Here is a 14,575-nt window from a genome sequence, read left to right on the forward strand (position 1 = left end):
ATTATTCATAATTTTAACATTAGCTGTTAAAATAAAAGGCACAAATCTACAGCGTAACTAAGCAGTAGAAATGTAAGTAGTTTAAGTTCTCAAGAATGTTGAAGTAGTTTCCATTTCTGAAATGCTTTACCATTATTTATTTCTACATATTTATTTCTAAATATGTTAAAACAGTTGAAGGTTTGCCTGTTAATGTTAACACAATCACAGATTCTAATTGAAGATTGGTGAAATGTTTCTGGTGCCAAATAATTTAATAGCATGTAATGCTATTTGCAGTGGAAAGATCATCTGGAATGCCACCGAATGGATGATATACTATAGGCAAGTCTAACTTGAATACTGTTCACATTGTTGATCGCTCCTTCTGATTTCAAACACCTTAAAAACAATGCTGCCACCGTGAAATTTTGCAACCCATTCACGATTTTCTTTTTCAAATTGTTGAGTTTATGCCAATATAATTAATGGACCAGTGACAAGCGAAAAGAAAAATATTTTAAAGAAATCAAAAAGCATGCTCCTAAACTCAGTAACATTGAGAACATTATGACCTAGAACTTCCAATTGGTTGTGCTTTTTTTGCTGCAAATGATTGTAGAATTTTAAGGGAAAACTGCATTCAGCACAAATTGGGTTTCTACAAACCTTCGTGCTCGTTTTAAAATCATTGCACTGAAGGATGATTGAATATTGCTGAAAAGAGAGAGACATGCTGTTGATGCTGTTTGTCTTGCAATCATCAGGAGAGTTCACAAGAATACCAAAGGTAAAGGGATCAACAATTTATACTGCACGAGATGAGAGTGTTGATTTGGTTTGCAAGTGGACTGTGATTGGCAGAGTTGCTGCCATGGAGAATGTATCTCGGAATGGCTGCCCCTCCTTTTGTTTAGCTGAGGAAAACACAATGTGTGGACATGCTCCTTCTGTCCGCAAGGAGCGGGCCCTGTGTGTGGACATGTATAGCTTCCAGCACGTGTAAGTGAGCCACACTGCGAGGTCGACTGATCATTTTAAATTGATTGTCAGTGTAATTCTTCACACAATCAGGATTGTTAAGTAAGAGCTGTTCAATCACGGAATCACATCTCATGTTGGACACTATGGGTGGGATTTTATGACTTCACTCGTCCCGAGATCAGAAAATCCTGCCCGAAGTCAACGGGCAGGGCGTTAAAATTCCAGCTTATGTTTTCGGCTTTTGCTAGCATGGGCTGGTTCGATACAGTCACTTAGCCTGGTGCAAACAGCAGAAGGGGCATGATACCATTTGCCAGCTGTTGGGATGTACGGCCTACATAACTGGCATTATGCTGGCACTGAAATTCACATACCTCATATCACTCATTTGTGGGATAGGCAGAACGGGCAGGATTCTCCGGCTGCACTCAACTCAAAGCCAGAGAATCCCGCCCGAGGTCAATGGACTTTTACATGGTCTGCCGTGACGGGTGGGGTGGGAGAATTCCAGCCAACATCTTTTTAGTTTGATGGCAGCATCCTATTCATGGAGAGTACAACTTGTTTTGCTGCAGCATAGTCGCAGTGAGAAACAGCTGGCTTCACCTGTTGCTCAAGTTGCTGAGACTCCTTACACTTCCAGGTTAATCAGAGGTAGACTGGGCACTTTCCAAAACCAAAGGTGGCAGACTTAGCTCCATTCATGATTTTCTGCAATGTACAGGGTAGGCATTAGAGTGCAGGATGTGCCCTATTTTACCACTGAGCATGTACGGTGAGCTATTGGCTCAGGCTGTATCTATGAGGTTGCCAGTAGGGTCAATTTTATAGCACATGAAACAGTAGAAACCCCAATGCATATGTTGACCAGTGCAGATAGGCTTGCTGTAGACAATAGTAGAGAACCCATTGTTAGATTTGTCAACTAGTATGTCGAAGAAAAGAAGCTCATCTGCTGCTGTTAGCGACTCCAAGGAAGTTATGGCCCAATATATAGTACACCATTTAATTTCCCTGAACCTTTAACACTTAGATATTCCTATCAGGTGTGAATAGTTTTTCAGTTGTTTTTTGAAATTATAATTACTGATACTTGGAATAAAAATGAAAATATGAAGGTGACAGCCAGGTCTACATCAAATCAATACCCTTTGGCTTCCCCACCATGGCAAAATATGTTTCAGAAATGGAAAATGCTCAATTTTTTTAAGAAAGGAAAAACACAGGCATATTCACCGCAAAACTTGTAAAATAATTATTTGCTCTAACAGAAAATATTTAGAGCTATGTGCTATAATCATGTCAACAGGCCTTTAACTGCATTTTTTTTGAAGTAATTGCTTCAGTTCAGTAAAAACATTGACGTTTTGGTTGTGTTAAATCTGCCTTTAACATGATTAAGCACTGTACACTCAGAAAGATTTGCACCTAACTTAGAAAACAGTGTAAAACTAAGGCCGGGAAGCTCCTCAGAACAACTCTAAGGAATTTCTAGGCCACACAGTACAGTCTCACAGTAAAAGGAGTAAGCTTACCTGGCATCTGCTTCACTGTAGTATTCTCTGGCCACAATGTCTTCAAATAGTTCTCCTCCAGTCACTCTAATAAGACAAGAAACATTGCACGCAAGTGATTAGTATTCTTTCAGAATGTAGAGGACACCAGTACACCGTGTAGCTAATGTCACCCCATTTTGCCCATTAGCCAAATATGTTAAACCACCAAAACATTCTAATCTTTTAAAACATCTCTTTGTAGTCTACCGTAAAATGACCTTAAAGATGAAACAACAGTGAGAAAGTATGTTGCAATTCACATCTATTTGATATCTATGGGACACGAGAGATCTTACACGTAACAAAAATTATCAAAAGTTCCAATAAGTTTATTCTGTTGCACAATTATTTTAGTAAAATTCAAGTTATCCCAGGTATGCAATACATAAATAGCCTTGGTGGAATGTATTTGCTTCGGTGTAATTTTATGTCTTATAATAATTCTAAATGGCTCATTTAATAGCCTGAACTACATTGGCCTATCACTCTGGTGTTTCTCAAGTTGTTTAGCTTGAGTGTACACAGTTAGTGTTCTGTAAAATCCCCAGTATAATGAAGTATACCAATATCAGCACCAAGATAGGAGTACCAGAATATTTTTTGTCACCGTTAGCTGCTATAGTTAATTTTGACATTAAAAAATGCCATGTGCTAGGAAATTAAGGTTTGCAAACTAATCTCTCAAAAAGGCTATAATTAGAAATGTTTTGTTTATCCCTTATATCACACGTTAATTGTCAAGGACAGAAAATTCTTCACAAATCTTACAGGAAACAGTTTTTAAGAATCGTTATTCATGCTTGGAAAGTTATATTGACAATTTACCTGATTTCTACATGGGTGAGATAGCTTTATTACAAAAGTAAAACCTGCCTAGAATAGAAACAAAGTCTGTGAAGGCTTGATTTACAATTTGAGAGACAAATAGTCTGAACAAGTAGGAGGAAATCCAGTTATGCAAAACTTTAGAACATCTTCTGGAAGGATTAAAAACGGACTGCAGCTACAAAATAGATGATAAAAAATATTTTTAAGACTTTATTTGGAGATGCAGAAGTATAGGAACAGGAGTAGGCCATTCAGCCCATCAAGCCTGCTCCATCATTCAATACGATCATGGCTGATTGGATACTGCTTGTTGCCCACACTATCCTCATAACCCGTTACAATATTGTTGATCAAAAATCTATCAATCTCTACCTTAAATAAACTCAATGACGGAGCATCTACAGCCCTCTGCAGTGAGAGAATTTCAAAATTTCAGGCCCAGTTTGTGCAATCTCTCTCCATAAGAAGCTCCATCATCCCCAGAACTGGTGAACTGTTATTGCACTCCCTCTTTGGCAATAGCATTCTTTTTGAGGTAAGGGGACCAAAATTGCAACGCTACACCAGGTGCGCTCTAACCATGTTTCTACACAATTGAAGCAAGACCTTACTATTCCTGTACTCAAATCCTCTTTTAATAAAGACTAGCATTCTATTAGACTTCCTAGCTCTAAGGATAAAATCTAGCATTACCACGCATCTAGAAAGACCAAATTATTGCTCTGAATAAATTGTCAAGAAGAACATATAAACTAATCTGTAGTAATTTATAATATACCAAACCAAAAAAATTATAATTACTTGGAACACGATGAACTGAGCTAAGGAAAAATAAAGGAAATAAGAGCAGAAGTTCTAGAAACATCCAGCAGACAAGTGAACACCTGTTGAGAGAACAGATATGTCAATGTTTCAGGTCTGGGGAATCATTCTGAAGAGTCCGTGCACAGACAAAATTAGCCTGTCTAATCTTGCCACAAGGGTGTTTTCTGTTTGTATGTCCAATTTCCCATCTCCTGCATTACTCTGCTCTTTTTTTCTGCTTCAAAGGCGAGAGGACAATACAATGGCAGATAAAGATAGCAGAAAAGGGATCCAAAGTTGTGTTTTTTTAAGCTGTGCACGTAGTAAGTGAATACAGGTAAATACATCAAGGGTCAAGTTCAAAATATTATAGAAGGCCAGAGATGGGTGATGTTGTAAAATTAATTCCTCAAAAGTGAAGATGGGAGAAAAGAGTTTAGATACATGGGCTCAGAGGTTCACTGAGTCTGGTACTAGGGAGCCTTTTGAAAATGGAGGATAGGAGCTGTGATTTCAATCCTTATTTTCATTCTGACAGTTTTCACCAGCATGGAATAAGGCTATGAACAATTAACCGCTCAGTGCACAACAGCCCTTGCCAGATCTGTTGTGGGAGTGGGGAGTTTAAAGCCATTCACTGTCTCCACCCTTCCCCCATCAATTGTACTGGAATGGAGTCCTTTCAGTGAGAGGAGGCATGAACCACAGGGGAACCCGAATTTTAAGTAGGGAACCAAGAGAAAAGACATACGCTCATGGAATTCCTTAATTGACAGGCTTTGATATACAAAAAAATGGTGTTCTTTCGGTTTCAATCATTAGATGCTGTATTCTAAGTGGATATGTCTTCACTACAATGATTGATTACATAATTCAGTGCTGTAAAGCTAAGTTGACCATTACATTCATCAGCATTGTGCAAGTGCCGATGCTTGGGAGTACTTTTCCCATTGGATTCATTTTCACAAGTGCTCTGATGCATTAAAATCTGAAGAAAACATTGCTTGGGATCTCATGTAATATTCTGAGGCAATTTAAATTCCTAAAGTCCTTTAAAAATGGAAAAAAAATCTTCAGTAGCTTTCACTTAAAAAAAAAAGCCCCCACCTGTTTCTGGATGAAATTTGTTGACAAGACACCCAGTGTAGCTCAGAAAAAAGGGCATTTGGTTTTTCAGTTTTGATGGACTCCATTGTTCACGTTTTGCAGAGTTTACTATCACAGCTGAGCCTACTAGGAATGCTTGGCTGACTTTCAAAAGGTCCAGACTCACCAATCTCAGGAGGAGAGTTTTAATCAACATTTCGGTTGACAGTTTTAATTGGCTTTTTTTGATTTGGTTAGTGAAATAGATGTTTGTTCATACATACAACAGATTGATTACTTGAGGAGGTTTAATTCTTTTTGGATGGCTTTTTTTCTGAAGGAGAGGCTTCTTCCCATCAAATTACATTGTTAGATATTTATTTTTTATGCCCATTTCAAAGACATAGCTCCTAAGATCTGTTAAAAGTAGATCCTGGGTGAGTGACTACTGAGGATAGACGGGGCGTCAAGTGGATATGCAGTATGATGAAACATGGAAGGTGGGTGGGTGGAGGTGTGTGGGCGATACGAGTGCCAGACATGCATCATTAAAACCGGCCTGACATCCCAGTAAACAGATGCAGATAGCCAGGCTTACTAGTCTCACCATCCATGCCCCTCTGTTGCCACCTTGGACCTGCTTCCTGAGGTGATGGGGCCCTATTTCATAATACATTCATCACCCCAGAATGAAAATATGGCAGCAGTTGGGGACCCTTTTAAAAGGACATGGGTCTACCAGGTTGGGAAGTTTCCAATTTGATCTTCCTACTTCTTCTACAAAAATCCAGCCCATTAGTTTCAATTAAGCAAACTAGAACAGAAGTAGAAATTGGTAAAGTTTTATGATGAAACATAAGAAATTAAATACATACATGGAGTACATCCATGGGCCAGACTGTACACAGTACAATATTCTCAAGGTTGTGAGCAAGGAAATAAGATACAGAATTCACCAAGTAGAATTGTCAGACCTGACGGTTTCAGCAACATTTAAAAACTGAAGGCATTAACTCAAGAATTAGACCAGATATCCTACTTGTGTTGGAGAAATGTTGCAAAGCATTTTATGGGTTCTCAATGTCCAGCTAAGCAAGCTGGCAATGTGAAGGAAAGCCAGCATTGAGTTACAAGCAATAAATGATGGCTCACTGTAATTCTTCTGAGGTGACTAGATTGCTAGAAGATAGCACAGAAGGAGGCCAGTAACTTACAAAAGGTTCTTCACAGCTACCTTGCTTTCGTCCTCTATGGGAGGGATTTTCCATGGCATCTGGCTGACCCCTGATGATGGCAATCTCCTGCTACGTGTTCCCTAGCAACGGAGGGTGCAAAGGGAACCATTGACAACGCCGGATATCCTGCCACCGGCCCATAACAGGCTGCCTCCACAAAACACACTGGAGCCAAGGATCCAGCATCTTCTTTTTAAAAAAGCTTCATCAATTTATCTCTTTCTACATTCATACAAACAAAGCTGAAGGGTAGGCAGAGAGGTTGAACAGAGAGCTTCAATGGAATTTGTTGCTGCTTCAGTTTGCCTAATGCTAACTGTGCATTAGAATTGGACCTCATGATATTGCACCATTTCCTGTGAAGGCATTCATATCAGCATAAACATATATTTAAAATGATATTTAACGTAATAACAAATTCTCTGTCACAGCATCCTCCTTCCCTTAAATAACAGTCCTATTTAGTATAATATATATTCTATAAAAGTTCCCTATTCAAAGGAAATATGACGACCATAACCCTATTCCCAGAAAACATTCAAGAACTGCAACAATAACTTATAGAGCATTATTTTTCAAGATATTGTCTGGTTTTGGAACTATACAGCTGACTCAACTACATCTTGTATCAACAACATACGAGTGCGCGATCAAACTGTCTGTCCTCTCCTCTTGAGGATTGTGTTTGGAACGACTGTTCTCAATTGTCAGTGTGTTGCTTGTTGCCTCTTTGTCTGCTCAACATACTGGGTACGGGTAGTTGATGCTCATTAGTCACTTTGTACATGGCTAGCAGAGTCCCCTGTGGTGAGATCGCTTCCTTCACACAGTATTACCCCATTTGGTATTGTCATCTCATACTAGTGTGGTTCTTTGCACATCTTGGATATCTTTGCTGGGATCTATGTCTGTTCTTGCTGGCATGATACCTCCTCACCTTCTGGCTAATATATATTGGTAGTAGTTCTGCACCAGTATGACTGTCAGGTGCATCTTTCATCTTATTTTGTTTCTGATGTAACCAGTTTGTGATCAAAGATGAATTGGTGAGATGATAGTATGGAAATGATTTGATTTATTATGGTCACATGTACTAATATACAGTGAAAAGTATTGTTGCTTGCACATTATACAGACAAAGCATACCATACACAAAGAAGGAGAGGAGAGAGTGGAGAATGTAGTGCTACAGTCATAGCTAGGGTGTAGAGAAAGATCAACTTAATGCGAGGCAGGTCCATTCAAAAGTCTGGCAGCAGCAGGGAAGAAGCTGTCCTTGAGTCGGTTGGTACGTGACCTCAGAATTTTGTGAGACAATCAGAAAGAATGCCTTCTATGGTGCATCTGTAGAAGTTCATGAAAGCTGAAGCAGACATGCCAAATTTCCTTAATTTCCTGAGAAAGTAGAGGTGTTGATGGGCCTTCTTAACTATAGTGTCTGTATAGAGGGACCAGGACAGGTTGTTGATGATCTGGACACCTAAAGATATGAAGCTCTCCACCATTTCTACTTCGTCCCTGTTGATGTAGACAGGAGCATGCCCTCCACTACACTTCCTGAAGTAAATTACTATTTCCTTTATTTTGTTGACATTGAGGGAGAGATTATTGTTGACGCACCAGTTCACCAGATTCTCTATCTCATTCCTGTATTCTGTCTCGTCATTGTTTGAGATCCGACCTGCAACGGTGAAGTCATCAGCAAACTTGAAAATAGAGTTGGAGGGGAATTTGGCCATAGTCAGAGGTGTATAAGAAGTATAGTAAGGGGCTGAGGACATAGCCTTGCGGAGCACCAGTGTTGAGGATGATTGTGGGGGAGATATTGTTGCCAATCCTTACTGATTGCAGTCTGTGGGTTAGGAACTCTAAGATCCAGTTGCAGAGGGAGGAGCTGAGCCCATGGCCATGAAGTTTGGAGATGAGTGTAATAGGAATAATGGTGCTGAAGGCTGAGCTGTAGTCTATGAATAGGAGTCTGACATAGGTGTCTTTGTTATCTAGGTGTTCCAGGGTTGAGTGCAGGGCCAGGGAGGTGGCGTCTGCTGTGAACCTGTTGTGGCGATAGGCGAACAGTAGTGGATCCAGGCAGTCTGGCAGGCAGGACTTGATTGGTACCATGACTAACCTTTCAAAGCATTTCATAATGATGGGTGTCAGAGCCACCGGATGATAGTCATTAAGACGGTTCTCACTGGTCAACCAAACAGAATTGCAGCAGGTGATGGTAATCTAACTTTATCAGTACTTCTTCCATCATCACCCCTCTTTTCTTCATCATTTGCAGCATTTTCAGTGACATTCAGTCTTTCAGAGACAAAGGCAACTTTTTTGAAAGGACTTAATCGGGCAGGACAACTTAGAACTTCCTTCATGTTTTGTTCACCAATAGCAACTGCATTCCTGGAGCTAGATGAAGGTTCAAGTGCCTCTGTAAATGCAGATTTCAGTGGCAATTTTGTATTTGTTTGCAATGTTGCTGGAGTCTAATTGCAATGTGAGAAGATGCAAGAATGCAAATGGATATCTTGCCTGGCTGACGTGGAGCCCCAACATCTTCCTTTTACCCCTCCAAGTACTGTTGCTAGTGCCCCATTGTAATGTCCGAATGTTAGGGGTTGTGGGTTTTAACAGAAAAATAACAGACTTAGTTTGCACACGTAGATTCAAACAGACACACAACAGGTTTTAGTGAAGAGTTGCTCTCTGCTCTTCAAGTACAAAACTGAAAATAAACCAGCAATCTGAGGACACACCCTGATGACATCATTATCAAATCATGTAGTTGGCTGTTAAAGTAAACTTACAACCCTTTTAAATATACAGCACCCATAAATCACAATCCTTCCTTTCCCACAATTGATGCACGACTCAGCTAATAATCCAAAGATGGTTACCTCGCATGGACATCATTCCTGGTTCTACCTGTTTTATTGGTTCCTACATGGATTACAGCAACTGGATCTTTCCCCTTCTACTCCAGGTTCATCTTCAGCCACAAGGAGATGTCCTTAACCCTGGCAATGGGCAGGCAATACAACCTCCTGAACTCTCGGTTATTATAGAAAAAACAGTAGTCATCCCCCTGAATAAAATGGACCCTATAGATATCACAATCTTTTTATTCTCGCCCCTCTCCATTTCATGCAGCCATGGTCAGTTTGCTCATCCATCCTGCAGTCCTTGCTATCAGCCACACAGATAACAAGTACCTTGTATCTGTTGGTCAAAGTCAAGGGCTGAGGCTTTCTTCCTCATGTTGGATTGTGTCTGACCTACAGTCACACCCTCATGTCCCTGACCGCTGATCAGCTGCCAAGTCCACCTTAACCCAAGTGGTGTGATTGCCTGCTGGAACTCAGGTAACTCTATTCCTCTCAGATGCCCATAATGTCTGTAACATAAGACTCTAGCTCAATAACTCTGAGCCAAAGTTGCTCAAGCGGCGTTCACTTACCACAGATCTGGTTCTCCAGGACTACAGTGTACTCCACAGATTCCCATGTGGCAGTCACGGCACATCACCATTGCTACCATGCCCATCTAATGTTAAGTTATTTAACTAGCCAATTAGTTAAGGAAATAGCAAGATACAGCCTCCTCATTTAGAGAGGAAAGAAGAGCACTCACCTCTTCCAAGTACCCCACCTTAACAGATGCCAGTCTTCAGTAAATTTGATTCATTTGAAGCGACATCAAGAAACAGTTGAAGGTACTGGACACTGCAAAGTCTATGGGCCCTGACAACACCCTGGCAATTATACTGAAGACTTGTGCTCCAGAACTAACCACGTCCCAAGCTAAGCTGTCCTATTGCAGCTGCAACACTCGAATCTATCTGAAAATGTGGAAAATTGCCCAGGTACTTTCCAGTCCACAAAAAGCAGAAGAAATTCAACCCAGTGGATTACTGCCCTATCAGTATACTCCAAATCATCAGTAAAGTGATGGACGGTGTCATCAATGGTGCTATTAAGCAGAACTTGCTCATTGATGCCCTGTATGAGTTCTGCCAGGGCCACTCAGCTGCAGATCACATTACTGCCTTGACCCAAACATGGACAAAAGAGCTGAACTCCAGAGGCGAGGTGAGGTAAAAGTGGCTGCCTTTGACATCAAGGCAGCATGTGACTGTGTGGCATCAAGGAGCCCTAGCAAAATTGAAGTCAATGAGAATCAGGGAGAAACTCTCCACTGGCTGAAGTCATACCTAGCACAAAAAAATGGTTGTGGTTGTTGGAGGCCAATGTTTTCAGCCCTAAGACACTACTGCAGCAATTCCTCAGGGTAGTGTCTTCAGCCCAACCATCTTCAATTGCTCCATCAATGGATCTTCCCTCCATCATAAGAATGGAAGTGCTACTGTTCACTGATGATTGCACAATGTTTAGCACCATTTGCAACCCTCAGAAGCTGAAACAGTCCCTGCTCACATGCAGCAAGTCTCAGACATCATTAAGGCTTGATTTGATGAGTGCCAAATAACATTAGTTAACATTAGTAACATTTATTTGGAAATAAATGGACGTATTAGCGAGAGGCAACATGGTTTTGTAAAGGGGAGGTCGTGTCTCACTAACTTGATCGAGTTTTTCGAGGAAGTGACGAAGATGATTGATGAGGGTATGGCAGTGGATGTTGTCTACATGGACTTCAGTAAGGCCTTTGACAAGGTCACTCATGGCAGACTGGTACAGAAGGTGAAGTCGCACGGGATCAGAGGTGAGCTGGAAAGATGGATACAGAACTGGCTCGGTCAAAGAAGACAGAGGGTAGCAGTGGGAAGGTGAGTTTCTGAATGGAGGGCTGTGACAAGTGGTGTTCCTCAGGGATCAGTGCTGGGACCTTTGCTGTTTTATATATATATATATATATATATAAATGATTTGGAGGAAAATGTAATGGATTTGATTAGTAAGTTTGCAGATGACGCAACGGTTGGTGGATTTGTGGATAGTGATGAGGACCGTCAGAGGATACAGCAGGATATAGATCGGTTGGAGACTTGGGTGGAGAGATGGCAGATGGAGCTTAATCTGGACAAATGTGAGGTAATGCACTTTGGAAGGTCTAACAAAGATAGGAAATATACAGTAAATGGCAGAACCCTTAAGAGTATTGATAGGCAGAGGGATCTGAGTGCACAGGTACACAGGTCACTGAAAGTGGCAACGCAGGTGGAGAAGGTAGTCAAGAAGGCAAGCTTGTCTACATCAGCTGGGGCATTGAGTTTAAAAATTGGCAAGTCATGCTGCAGCTTTATAGAACCTTAGTTAGGCCGCACTTGGAATATAGTGTTCAATTCAGTTGCCACACTACCAGAAGGATGTGGAGGCTTTGGAGAGGGTACAGAAAAGATTTATCAGGATGTTGCCTGGTATGGAGGACATTAGCTATGAGGAGAGGTTGGAGAAACTTGGTTTGTTCTCACTGGAACGACGGAGGTTGAAGGGCGACCTGATAGAAGTCTACAAGATTATGAGGGGTATGGACAGAGTGGATAGTCAGAAGCTTTTTCGCAGGGTGGAAGAGTCAATTACTAGGGGGCATAGGTTTAAGGTGTGAGGGGCAAGGTTTAAAGGAGATGTACGAGGCAAATATTTTTTTACACAGAGGGTGGTGGTTGCCTGGAACTCACTGCTGGGGGAGGTAGTGGAAGCAGGTACGACAGTAACTTTTAAAGGGCGTCTGGACAAATACATGAATAGGATGAGAGTTGAGGGATATGGTCCCCTGAAGAGTAGAGGGGTTTTAGTTCAGTTGGGCAGCATGGTCAGTGCAGGCTTGGAGGGCCTGTTCCTGTGCTGTAATGTTCTTTGTTCTCTGGTGCAAATGTCAGGCAAAGACCATTTCCATCAAGACAGAATTAAACTCTCTCCCCTTGATGTTCACTGGCATTATCATCGTGAATCCCCCACTGTTAACAGCCTGGGACTTACCATTCATCAAAAATGTAATTGCACCAACCAGATTAATACTGTGGCGGCAAGAGCAGGTCAGAGGCTGGAAAGTCTACAGTGAGTAACTCAGCTCATGATCCCCCAAAGTCTGTCCACAATCTACACGGCAAAAGGAGTGTGATGGAATATGCTCTTGTTTCTTGGAATGAGTGCCGCTTCAACAAAGCCCAAGAAACTCGACAATATCCAGGACAAAACAGCCCACTTGATGGGCACCCCATTCACCATCTTATACACCCACTCTCTCCACCACAGGCACAGAATGGCAGCAGTGCTCCTTATTAATCTGATGAAGGAGCAGCGCTCCAAAAGCTCATGATTCCAAATAAACCTGTTGGACTTTAGCCTGGTGTCGTGAGACTTCTTATTATGCCCACCCCAGTCCAACTCCATCATCTCCACCTCCTTATTAACTTAACACATTTGAAAACCCCAAACCACACTTATACATTATAATATATTGTCTGCAGAAACGTAGTGTTGTGTTTAAAATTTCCAAGCTCCTGCTCATTTTAACAGGATCTCTTCCCCAACCCCTTCTTTACACCAGCGTGAATCTTTCAACGTTCTTTTAAAAAAGAACTCTTCATTCATCTTTGAGCATAATCGAATGGGCTTCCAGTGGCAAGATAGCCTCTGGTGATACTCTGGTTTTTAATTCTTCACAATACTGGGTTCCTCAAACAGGGATCCGTCCTCACCAGCACTCTGCGTGGTGATTAACCAAAAAATAGTCCTTTTCTTCTGCCTGGCATAGCAGCACCTTTCAGTCTTCCCCCCGTTCCCTTGGTCTGACAGACTCAGACCAATCATGATCAGCTGCTTCTTCCTTACTGTCAAGGTGTTCAAATTTATACCTTACTTTGAATACATTTTAATTTGTGTTTCTGTCTCTGTAATAAGCAGGTCACATTGGTTTGTCTAGGGGCAGATTTAGTAGGAAATCCTATCGCTCTCTCCAAAATACTCCATTTTACCTTGAATTAAAGGAGAAAGTTGAAAACATAAACTGTCTTAATGTGCATAACAGCAATTAAATCGTGATTTGAAAAGTCCAGTGGCAATTTATATAATTGATGCCATTTTAATTGGATTGAGAATAGAATATATGCAGGAAAATATCTTCTATCCAAATCGATGTTTCTAATCTCTGCTAGGTGAGCTGACTCATAGCAAGGAAAGAAATAATAATTTCTCAACATAATTAAACTGGGTGTATTAAAATAAAAAGGTGAATACGGAGCAGCTCATCAGTTTTATTAATTCAGTGTTAGCCACAGACAATTTTCATATACTTGTCTTCAATTAACGGCGATTCAAAAAACTAGGTTTCTTACGACATCAATAACTTAACCTTGTGCAATTAAGAGAACACCTCAATACAACAAACATATATTTTACACAGAAGACATTCATCCAGTTAATTAAGAACCATAAATATTCAACGAGTAGCTAGACCTCATCACCCATGCAGTGAGAAGAAACAGCAAGCTCTGTTGCTGCAACAAAGCTGATTATGTCGCAGGCATACGAATCAATGAGAGCTCCATCAATTATATCCCTTGCTGCAGCCAAGGAAACTGTGTTGAGGGTTGTTAAAAGCTGTGGTGTTGGAGGCAATATGAACACTCACCGATAACCAATGCCCAAGCAGTAGGGTGTGAACCGGGTTTCAAAACAGATTGATGACTGATGCTGGAGGTGGATTGAACAGAGCCTTGGCATTCCTCTCTTCTTCCCCTTCCCTCATCTTGTCCAGGGCCATGCCAACTGTCATAACAGGGATTTTCACAGGTGGATTTATACGAAGGTCCTCCCAAGAATTCACCATGCCTTTTGCACTGAGCTGGGTGTGGTGCTAAGAAGTCAAGCTGTGATTTTGCAGTTAAATCTTACATGTTAGATAAATTAAAATGTGGCAATTACACAGGTCATTCCTTGCAATCCTAAGGGCACTGGCTTACAAGTTGTGGCTGTCTGGATTTAAAAAGAATACTTCATAGAACTAAAAACATGAGTCGATGAAATCTATACTGTAATGTCAACAGTTTCGCACCAAATAATCAATCTGCAAAATCATATTTAGTTGCATGACTTTGAGCTCGATGTAGCCACTAGTTGTTGTTCGATGACGTTAAGAATT

General features: G+C 41.0%; 1 protein-coding gene across 14 annotated transcripts in view; it reads right to left on the reverse strand.

Annotated features, from left to right (window-relative positions):
• Positions 1-14,575, reverse strand: part of LOC144494088 (calcium/calmodulin-dependent protein kinase type II delta chain) — a 344,749-nt gene that overhangs the window by 140,609 nt on the left and 189,565 nt on the right. For all 14 annotated transcript variants that reach the window (XM_078213682.1, XM_078213767.1, XM_078213738.1 and 11 more), the window contains exon 5: positions 2,499-2,564. In XM_078213682.1, the coding sequence (XP_078069808.1) occupies positions 2,499-2,564 (66 nt within the window). The remainder of the gene's footprint in view (positions 1-2,498; positions 2,565-14,575) is intronic.

Source organism: Mustelus asterias, chromosome 1 (assembly GCF_964213995.1).
Source record: "Mustelus asterias chromosome 1, sMusAst1.hap1.1, whole genome shotgun sequence".
Lineage (NCBI taxonomy): Eukaryota > Metazoa > Chordata > Chondrichthyes > Carcharhiniformes > Triakidae > Mustelus > Mustelus asterias.